Here is an 11,660-nt window from a genome sequence, read left to right on the forward strand (position 1 = left end):
AAACCCCTTTGATATGATAATATGCGCCAAAGGGCAAGGGCTGGTGAATTGTGCCACACTGGCCTCAATATCCAGGAGTCAACAGAAGAAATGCTATTGGGGATTTACCATTAAGTTTAAACGACCAATTCTAGTGTAAGGGAATATTTTTGCAGAAAAATGCCCCCAAAAATCCTGTATGCATGATAATGCTTGCCAAAGGATGCTGTGTGTTATCCATTGAGTTTCGTAGGCTCTGAATTGCCATGGAAAATCGAAATCTAAAAATGAAATGTTAGGTTTCCGCTGTTCAAAATTTTTTTTATTTTTGGTTTATAGACTTATTTTTGCGAGAAAAAGATTGGAGACCCATTAGATGTGATAATGCGAACCAGAGGGCAGGATCAGGCTGGTAAATTGGGCCACGCTGCCCTCACTTCCGAAGAGTCTTCAGAAGAAACACTATTGGGGATTTTTCATTAAGTTTCAAAGACCGATTCTAGCATAAACAGATATTTTTGCGGGAAAATTTCCCAAAAATACCATATGTGGGATAATACTTGCCAGAGGGTACCGTGTGTCAGCCATTGAGTGTGACCGGCTAGGAATTGCCAGAAAATAATACCAACAAAAAAAGACCAAAATAGAATTAGGTCACTCGTCCTGTGCCCCTTGAAATTACCTCTAATAAGTAACCCCCTCCTCTCAATGGATCTAGATTTATTGGTTAAAAGTAATGGTTTTGATGCAGTATTATATTGTTATCGTTTGGATATACTTATTATTAGTTTTTCAGCATTTATGTTGATAGTCTTCTATTGAACAACTTTCTACTTGAAAATATCTCCTTCCTACCCACATAATTTTGATTTCAGTGTCCTAAGAATGAAGTGTTTTAATAATGCCTGTAAATTTGTTTCTATTAATAAAACTTGTATATACAGAAACGATTTTTCGTTTCTGGATAAAACTTCAATATCTTTAAATAATGCAATTTAAGCATCTTATAGCCAATATACATTGAAATGGTCGTTCAGGATTACCGTTAATGTAAGTGTAAAATTCTGTTTAATGAAGAGGAAAAGATAGAATTTTGATCGTACCTGAAGGTGTACCATATTTTAGCCATACGGATGCTCTTGCTTTTATTTCACCTCTGTTAGTGCATTTAAGTTCCAATATAGTAAAAGACTCAATTATTTAAAAAATTTTCTACGAAAAAAAATACAGTATTATCTGATATTACCATCTAAAGCACTACTTAACAAGAAGGTGCACATAAAATGTAAGCAATTTCTAGTAATAGATTTTTTCTGACACATGTTAATTACTGCAGACATATGAAACACACCATCCTTAGATATTTCGAAACGTTTCCATTAAAAATTATTCCTTTAATTATAGTAACATCAATTGCTCCTGGAATCTTTGTGTGGTAGATATATCATTTCAGTCTAGGAAAAGAAATAGGTTTTTAATCTAACAATCTTCTTCCTTGGTTTCTTTTTCTTCTTTGACAAGAGTGATGTCTTTTGTTTTGAGCTGAATAGAGACTGATGAGTGATGCAATGTTTTTCGACCTTTTTAAACCTTTTCCATTTTATCGAGATTTCAATCGCTCGCCAAGGGATCTTGCACTGAGCCTGAGATTTTCCAAAATACTTTTTTTAAATCCTTGCCAGATCACACAAAATCCGCGGCAGCTGGAACAATATTTTTTAGCCAAGGGTTTGGTTTGGACCAAGAGTAGCAGCATAGCTTTCAATATCAGAAAAAATGCTATTGTACGGGTCAAAAATGACATTTAGTCATGCCAAACCTTTTTTTATTGCTAAGGGATCGTCTAATTCAGTTCTTAATGCTAACTGACAGAGTTCTGCATAGAAAGTGTTTACAGGGATATAATGAAGATACTTATATTGTAATGAATAATATGATCATGACTGGCTTTTCATTCAAGAACGCGTAGGTAGGGAACGTTGGTATTAACAATTCTTGGTGTTTCAATAAATGAAGCAATAAAGAAGTTATATTTCGTTTATTTTGTTTAAAACCAAGAACATCTCTCAGATCATCGTTGAGAATAATATTCCCACTGTTAATGGGATTACTAATATATATCTTAACCTGTTCCATTGAATAGTTAAGTTGAAAGGCACCATTCTTGCGAGCAAAAATTCTTCTATTGATACCACTAGGCAAATCATTCATGCTACCAAATTCTTTGTATAATAATCTGATGAAGTGATATTCACCCAACTTCACTAATTCCATCTGTTTCTCAATAACGAGTGGCAAATCATGTGGTGTAACTTTTATGTCATACGTAAGATCTTCTCTCAATACATCACATGTATTTTTGAGAATACAATCGACAAGTGCAACTTCATACTCGCCATCGAATCTGATGGTGGGAAAGAGTTTTCTCTGAATATCACTCGTATTATTCAAATTATTGCAGGATAGATCAGAGACATTGGATATGAACGTCACAAAGAAACAATTGGGTATTTTTTATCTCTTCAACTGCCACCCAACAATGAAAGCCAGTTTTATTATAGCCAATGAACAAGCAACTGTCTCTTGCCCTTGCGTGTACGACTCTTTAATATCTTTTCAATCTCATAGATTTTACTATTATTATTAACTGTTTGAAGTTCAAAGTCATAAAATCTACCAGGAATCCCTTCTTCTTTGGTGTCTCGTAGACGATATGTTACAGGTTTAGTGTCTAGGATTTTCGACACTTCAAAAATTACGTGGACCAGAAATAATTCCCCTTTTAAAAATACTACTAGTTTTATTAATTTTAACAGTATTACCAACCTTGAATTTTTTGTTCACAAACTTTTCACTGAAATATTGTTTAAGAAAAGGGTCAAGTGTATCGTGATCTCCTCGATGAACTTCCTGAGGGATAATGTTGGACAAAAATCGATCGAGGCATTGATTATCAATTTGCATGATTTTATCTAAATCTTGATTAAAAACAGCAGTATTTTTCAATTTACAATATCTTGAAATTAAAAATTTTATAGTTCTTATCAGTCGTTCGGCCAATGTAGCCTCTATAGGACTAGGACTATGATAAAGCATTGTATCATACTTCAACAAAACCTTATCTACTTGCAGACTGACAAATTTACTATCCCGATCCGTTTAAATATTTCTATAATAATTTTGATCAAGAATACTTTCTATAGCCTTATCAACTTCAACAGCTTTCTTTGTCCACAATAGAATAGAACATGCTTAGCGACAAAAGACACTGATTACAAGTGTGTTATATTTGTAAGGTGTATTGTGACGCCTTTGAATCTCACCTAGAGTCAAAATATCTGCTTGTATTATAGGCAATGGAAAAAAGTCTTAGTTTTTTGATAATGATTACCATGAACCCTCTGATTTTGATGTAGAGTGTAACTTAGTTCATTTTGTAGATACTCTCTCGCTAATGCATTTTTAGTCCAGTTACTTAGAAAGTGTGGAGGGGGAAATTAGACTGCACACTTCAACAATAATTTCATAAACACATTTTGAAACTTCAACCATTTTGAGCGAAAACACGTAGTGTAATGTCCACTCTCCTTTTTGAATACTAGCGGGTGGTGCTAGCGGTGTGTTGATATCAATACATCTTTGCTTTTGTCTCGCCACCACCACAAGTGATATCAAATCATTGTTTCTACTACTTTTACCAGTATAAGCGGTAGATGAGCTAGTATTTTCCAAGATTGATTTAAAATCTTCTGATTCTTCTTTTATTGTTGGGCTACTATGTTCCTTTAATTTCTTTAGAATTTTCTAATTGGTAATAAGACCTTTCGGAAAGTTTAATTTACTTAAAAAGTTATACGATATACGTCTTTTACGATATTTAATCATATAATATATTAATTCAAGTAAATTACAACTTTTCCCTTCAGCTATAATTTGTTCTCCTTTACTATCAACTTGAACACGTTCACTTTCTTTAAGATATGAAGGGACTCTTTCACTTTATTCACGATATTAGTGTGGCAGTAGGTCTCCAACACTTACCAATATTGACTTTTACTCCTTTGATTGTGTTGTTGTTGCAGAATCTTGAACAGACGTTTCCTTTTTATAAATGATACTTACCTTGACAGGTCTCACATAATATGGTTTATGTTTGTCCACTTGTCAAAGTGCATCTTGAAGCAAAACTAGTTTTTATAATCGGGAATATTCTCATCATTAATGATTTTACTGAGATTGTCCTCCAAATTATTCCATATATAGGGCTTAGCCATTTTTCTAGAGAAAACTATTTACAATTCCAGCAATTATTGACAGCAAAGGTTTAAAAAAGCTAATAACCGCTTGGAGAAGACGTTTTCTTTTGAAATCCCTTCTTTTCTTTTTGCAAACCAGGGCTTATCCTTTGCTCCCTTTTAAATGTTGACGTTAGAAAATTGGCCTACGCCAAAAAAAAATAATCAACTCTTGAACTAAGACAGATAGAATTTTTTTTTCGATGGCAATCGATAGCTCTTGATGAGCTGATCAAAATATTTACCATCCATTTTTTGGTACAAAAATTCCTTCATGAGGTATACCAGTTTGAAAGTTTCAAGGGGTTGACAACTTCAGTACTAAGGTACACACTGAAACGAAATCTAGGCCGATAGAAATTGTGAGACAAATAGAGGACTTGTGAGCAACAGTCGGCTGTTAGGTAATAATCACCTTCGGCAATGAGGGGCTAGCATCTTTTGCTAGTTAGTGTATCTATTATTTGTTTCAGTGTATTTGATGGTAAAACCAATTTAGTTCCAGTGGTAAGACTTGTAGGGGACTGGTAAGTAATAATTTGCTGTTAGGCTACAGTCAATCTCAGCGATGAGGGGCTTGCAACTATGCTAGTTGGTGTACCCATTTATTTGTTTCCGGTGAACTTGATGACTATGACGGGACAGGGACTTATAAGTAAGAATCAGTTCACTTTGGGCGAGAAACGGCTGTTAGCTCATAATCATCTTCGGAAATAAGGGGTTTGCCGCTTTTGCTAGTTGGTGTGCCTATTATTTGTTTCCGATGTATTTGATGGTTAAACCAATTTGGTTCCAGTGGTAAGACATGTAGGGGACTTGTAAGTAATAATCGGCGGTTGGGCTACAATCATATTCAGCGATGAGGGGTTTGTAACTTTTGCTAGTTGTTGTACCCATTTATTTGATTCCGGTGAACTTGATGTCTATCACAGGAGAGGGACTTGTAAGTAAGAATTTGTTCACTTTGGGCTAGAAATTTGTGCAAATTGGTGCACATTGTATTCGATCTCTTTAAATCTGACAGAATTACAGAATATACAGGAGCGAATTACCTATTAAGGTTAGGGCCCACTCAATATTTGCTCGAGACCCGCTAATGGGTTTCGTTTGGACCCCTAGTTCGGAAATTTCGCTGTAAAGAATTTTTTTCTTACTAGATAAGTCTAGATAATTTCTATCTAGATAATTTTTTAAGGATAGAAAATCTCATTGTTTTATGTAGTAATTTTTAGGGTATACACATGCACTATTCGGGGGGAGGGGAGGAGGATTTTTTAGAGGAAGAATTCTCCACGGAGATGGAATTCTTTCCAGAAAAATCTTTCCAGAAAAATTTTATACGGGGGAATTTACCACAATTTCTATACAATTTTTTTTTTTATTTGTCTTAATTTTACTTTGATAACTTAATTATACCTGCAGATATGCCCTGGAGGAAATTCTCTGCAGGATTATAACTTTCTGGAGAACTTTTTGTGAGAATGGGTGTCTCCAAGAGAGATTCGCCATAAAAAAATTTCCATGGAATAAACTTTCCATTGGGAAGGCGATGTCCAGGAATCAGTATTGCCAGATTCAGCGTTTCTAGGATTTCCACATTCAGCATATGCGAAAACCTAATTATAGATGTTTCAAGCTCCCATCTGCAAAAATGTGGATTTTCGTATTTTTTGCCAGAAAGAAAACCAAAAATGCATTTTTTTTTCTTTTTCAGGTGTGATCGCATTGAACCAGCAGTTCTAGAATATTGGAAAATTAAAATTTTTAGTGCCCTCTTTGAGTGACCAAAGAAACTAGAGGGCAACTAGCCCCACTCCTATCCCTCTTTTCCTCTAAGTTGTCGGACAAAGTTTTGAGATAGCCATTTTGTTCAGCATAGGTGAAACATCCAATAACTATTCCTTTTGAGATAACATGTTCCACCGCAGTCCCCGGCAAATGTTTTTAATTTATGTAAATTGCCTATTGTTTACGTATAGTATTTGTTATTGGGAAGTATGAATACATTTTTTGGTGGAGTTGGGAGAATTTTCTACTCAGTAGAATTTCAACAGTGAGAATTTTCCATGGGAAGAAAAGTTTCTGGGGATGAATTTTTCAGGGGAAATTTTACACTGGGGGAATTTGTCATAATTTTTGTACGAAATTATTTTTATTAGTTTTACTTTTTCTTTGCCGACTCACTTTTAAATGTAGAGATGTTAGGAATAATTTTCTTGGGGAAAATTTTTACTGGGATTTATTTGTCTAAGGTTACTCTTTCGTAGGAGGGGGGATTTTTCTTGGGAGAAATTTACCACGGGGGAGTTTTCCACGGGAACAAACTTCACCTAGGAGGTGAGGTATTTGTAGGACAACTTTTCCATGGAGGATGGGATTTCAGGCGTGATTTTAAAAACAATCTTTTCAAATGTAAGTTTTTTCCAAGTAAAAGTGTGCTAGGAAAAATATTTTATTTGTAACCATCCACAAAAAATTTTGGGAGAAATTTTCAGCTAGAATGGAATTGCTTGGGAGAAATTTTCCTGTCGGAGGGTGGGGATTTCACGCGGGAATAACTTTCCTTGGAGGAATTTTTCGTAAGGAGAAGGAATTTTTCACGAAGAGGGAGCCAGATTTCCTGGTATTATTAAAAAATGATCAAAAATTAAACAATAAACACGTTTTTTCATCTGAAAGTAAGGAGCAATATCAAAATTTAAATAAAAAGAAATTATTACATAAATGAGGGGGACTGTCCCCTTCTCAATACCTCGCTCTTTACGCTAAAGTTTGACTTTTTGACCCCAATTCTTTAAGAACAACTCCTGAAACACAAGGGTCGTTTAATTAGAATAATCAGTTTTTCTAAATGTTCTAAAAAAAAAAAAAATAGCGCAAAGAAAGAGAAATTGAGGAGAGGGTAACACCCCTCATTTAAGTAATAACTTCTGTTAATTTTAAGTTTTGATGTTTTCCCCTACTTTCAGAAGAAAAGATATGTTTTTATTTTATTATGTGTTTTTATTTAATCTTGCATACGAGCGAACTTCCTATTAAGGTCAGGGACAACTTAATATTTACACGCGACCCACTGATGGGTTTTGACCAAGTTTGGGAAAATACTCCTCTAAACACTTTTTTTTCATACTAGTGACTACCTAAATATATTTTTTCAGGCTATAAAATCTAATTTTTTTATGTAATAGTTTTTTTTCTAGGATATATACAAACATTGTTCGGGGAGTGGGGGGGGAGAGGATTTTTCAGAGTAAGAATTTTCCATTGGGATGGAATTTTCAGGGAGTTGAAATTTCTAAAGAAATTTTATACGGGGGATTTGCAAGAATTTCTATATGAATTTCTTTTTATTTGTGTTATTTTTTCTTTGGTAACCTAATTTTACCTCAGGAGATGCCTGAAGCAAAATTTTCAGTGTTGGGGAACTTTTCTTGTGAGGGGATCCCCCCAGGAAAAATTCTTCACAAGAAAATTTTCCATGGCAGAAATGGGAGAGGGGATTTCCACAAAAACTCTCCGCTGAGGGGAAGATTTCAGGCTTGATTTGAAAACAAGGATCTTCTCCACCTAAATGTGTATCCCCAGCAGATGATTTTACTTCGAAGACTCCTTCATCCATCGCAAGAGCACTCACGTCAAAAGTACCACCACCAAAATAAAAAATGAGCACATTTCTTTCAGAGTCGTATCACAAGATTGCTCACGTCAAACGTACTCCCACTAAGATCGAAAATTAGCACATTTTTTCCGAATCAAGGCCATGGGCAATTGCAGCGGCGGTTGGTTCGTTAATGATATGCAGAATATTTATTCAAGTTTGAGATGATACCAGCATCCTTTGTTGCTTGTCTTTGGGCATCGTTAAAACAGGCAGGCACAGTGATAACGCTGTCACTCACTGATTCTCCAATGTAAGCCTCGGCGGTTTCCATCATCTGACCAAGGATCAAGAAGAGATCTGCTTGGGCATAAATGCTTCCGTCTTGCCTTGGAATTTAACTTGAATTTTTGGCCTGCCACCTTGCTACCCTGAATGGCAAATATTTCATATCCAATTGAACTACAGAATCTTCAATCGGGCGTTCAGTATCTGTAAATGACACATACGATGGCATTTTTCGATCACCTTGATCATTGGCCATGATTTCAACTTTACCATGTTGAAAGACACCGACGCAGGAGTAAGTAGTTCCTAAATCAATAAAAATTGCATGTATTGTAGTCATTTTTAATATTTCTTTCTAAATTGTTTTATAAAAGCATTTGAGCCCAGTTTCGTAGGACAAACGTGCAAGACAAATCAAAACTTTTAATTCTCATAATAGTATGAAAAATTGTTTGCAAATAAACCTTAATTTTTCAATTCAATGGGTTTGAGTTCCCCTCTGTGATAGACACCTTGGGAACCAAGTCACTGGATCATATTACTTCCTCACTTCAATATAATAAATAAACCTTAATGAAGTGAAAATTGTTAGGCATTTAAATTTCAGTAGCCTTTGGATACTGACTCTTTTGAATATTTAATGTTTCACAAAGTTCACTATACATAGCTATTTTAAAATATCTAATCTTGTCTCTTGAGAATTTACTGCCGATCTGTTGTTCTTTTTTGATTCGAGAGCTATAGTTTGCATTTGAGATGACGAAACAACTTGTAAAATTCTATTCAGCAATCCAAAAAGTAAAAAACACAATTTAATGACATGATGACTTTAGTTATGTGTTTTGTTATGACGCTATTCTAGTACAATTTTCCAAATTATCCATGGGGATGGAATATTCAGGGAGTTGAACTTTCCAGAGAAATTTTGAACGGGAGAATTTGCCACAATTTCTATGCGATTTTTTTTATATTTTGTTATCTTTTCTTCGATGGGGAAATGCACTGGAAAGAATTTTCAGCAGGATTATAACTTTTTAGGGAACTTTTTGTGGGAGGGGATTTCCCCAGGATATATTTTACATGAGCAAATTTTCCATGGGAGAACCTTCAAATTGGGACAGGGATTTCCACAAAAAAAAAAATAACGGAGGGGAGGATTCCTGACTTGATTTGAACACTTCCAAAGGTAAAATAATGATACAAGTGTTTTTTCAGACTAAAAATGGCTATGGAGAATTTTACTGTGGGAATTTTTCAGCAAAGGTGGAAATTTTCTGGGGGGAGGTTTAACCAACTTCTTCCATAGTCGGTCCACCAGATTCTCGAGGTCGATCAGGCATTTCTCCAGGCGTACTTCCAACCCGTTGATAAAGTTTTGTTATTATAGGCTGGCAAATATTTTCAATTGCTTTTTGCTTGTCTTCAAATTCTTCTTTCTTAGCCAACTGATTCTCATCCAGCCATTTAATAGTCTCAGTACAAGTACCTATGACTGTGTTACGGTCATCTTCACTAATCTTGTTTTTAAAATCTTCCCCTTCTATAGTCTGTTTCATACTAAAACAATAGGATTCAAGGGCATTCTTAGCAGAGATTTTATCCCTTTGTTTCTCATCCTCCGCACGATAACGCTCAGCATCATTGACCATTCGCTCGATTTCATCCCTAAATAAACGATTTTTGTCATTAGTGATCGTTATCTTACTTGATTTACCCATGGCTTTTTCAACAGCGGTAACATTTAAAATTCCGTTAGCATCAATATCAAATGACACTTCGATCTTAGGTACACCTTGAGGGGCTGGTGGAATTCCAGCGAGCTCAAATTCTCCGAGAAGATTATTATTTTCTGTCATGACTCGTTCTCCTTCATAAACTTTAATCAAAACTCCAGGCTGATTGTCTGAATAAGTAGTAAAAATCTGAGTTTGCTTCGTAGGAATGCCTGTATTCCTTTTTTATCAAGGAAGTCATCACTCCCCCAGCTGTTTCAATACCAAGAGAAAGTGGTGCAACGTCCAACAAAAGGAGATCCTGAATTACTTTCGATTTGTCACCATTAAGAATGGCAGCCTGAACAGCAGCACCATAGGCTACTGCTTCATTAGAATTGATTGACTTATTGAATTGTTTTCCCTTAAAAAAGTATTGTAAAAGTTTTTGCACACGCGGAATACGAGTTGAGCCTCCAACAAGAACGATTTCATGGATACTTCCTTTGTCTAGTTTAGTATCCCTGAGAGATTTTTCAACTGGTTCCATTGTACTTTTAAACAAATCGGCAAAGAGTTCTTCAAATCGAGCACGCGTAATGGAGGTATAAAAATCAATGCCTTCATGCAGAGAGTCTATTTCAACATTAGCTTGGGTAGATGCAGACAAGGTTCTTTTCGCTCTTTCACATGCGGTCCTAAGTCTGTTAAGTGCTCTTGAATTAGTTGAAAGATCCACTTTATGCTTTCTTATAAACTCTTTCACGAAGTGGCACACAAGTCTGTTATCAAAATCTTCTCCACCCAAATGCGTATTCCCAGCGGTTGGTTTTACTTCGAAGATTCCCCCCTCGATTACAAGAATGCTGACGTCAAAAGTAACACCACCAAGATCAAAAATGAGCACATTTCTTTCAGAGTCGTTTTTCTTATCAAGGGCATAGGCAATTGCAGCAGCGGTTGGCTCATTAATGATACAAAGAATATTCAAGTTTGCGATGACACCAGCATCCTTTATAGCTTATCTTTGGGCATCGTTGAAATAGGCAGGTACAGTGACAACAGCATCGCTCACTGGTTCTCCAATATAACCCTCGGCGATTTCCTTCATCTTACCAAGAATCATTGAAGAGATCTGCTCAGGCATGAATGTTTCTCTTTTGCCCTGGAGTTGAACTTGAATTCTCGGCTTGCCATCTACATTGATTACCTTGAATGGCCAGTGTTTTATATCGGATTGAACCGAAGAATCTTCAAATTTTCTACCGATCAGTCTTTTGGTATCAAAGACTGTGTTTAGAGGGTTCATGGTTCCTTGATTTTTGCAGCATCTCCAATCTGACGTTCAGTGTCTGTAAACGACACATAAGAAGGCGTTGTTCGATTACCTTGGTCATTGACAATGATTTCAACTTTACCATGTTGAAACACACCAACGCAGGAGTAAGTAGTTCCTAAATCAATACCAATTGCAGGTCTTGTAGTCATTTCTAGTGTTTCTTTCTAAACTGTTTTATATTAGCAAATGAGCCCAGTTTCTTAGGACAAACTTGCAAGATAAACACATCTGGTAGTTCTAATAATAGTATTAAAACTTATATACAAATAAATATTCAATTAATAAAAATTATTATGCATTTAAAATTTCAGTAGTAACTAATAAGGGTTAATGTCCAATCATGATAAAATATTGAGCCTCTGGCCCTCTGATCCCTCTTTCTCCTGACCTACGCTCCTCCATCGCCCTCCAAATCTCCTTTTACAAACACACTATGGCCCGATGCTCCA

At 35.6% G+C, this 11,660-nt stretch overlaps 1 protein-coding gene and 1 pseudogene across 1 annotated transcript; both read right to left on the reverse strand.

The window, feature by feature from the left end:
• Window positions 1-1,893: 1,893 nt before the first annotated feature.
• On the reverse strand, window positions 1,894-8,500 carry LOC136029621 (luminal-binding protein 2-like). Its single transcript, XM_065708123.1, is given in 6 exon segments — window positions 1,894-2,406; window positions 7,660-7,959; window positions 8,017-8,082; window positions 8,084-8,223; window positions 8,226-8,299; window positions 8,301-8,500. Coding segments are annotated over 6 exon segments (1,293 nt in total).
• Window positions 8,501-9,446: 946 nt separating this feature from the next.
• LOC136029622 (heat shock 70 kDa protein cognate 4-like) lies at window positions 9,447-11,360 on the reverse strand (annotated as a pseudogene).
• Window positions 11,361-11,660: the final 300 nt, after the last annotated feature.

This window comes from Artemia franciscana, chromosome 7 (assembly GCF_032884065.1).
Source record: "Artemia franciscana chromosome 7, ASM3288406v1, whole genome shotgun sequence".
NCBI lineage: Eukaryota > Metazoa > Arthropoda > Branchiopoda > Anostraca > Artemiidae > Artemia > Artemia franciscana.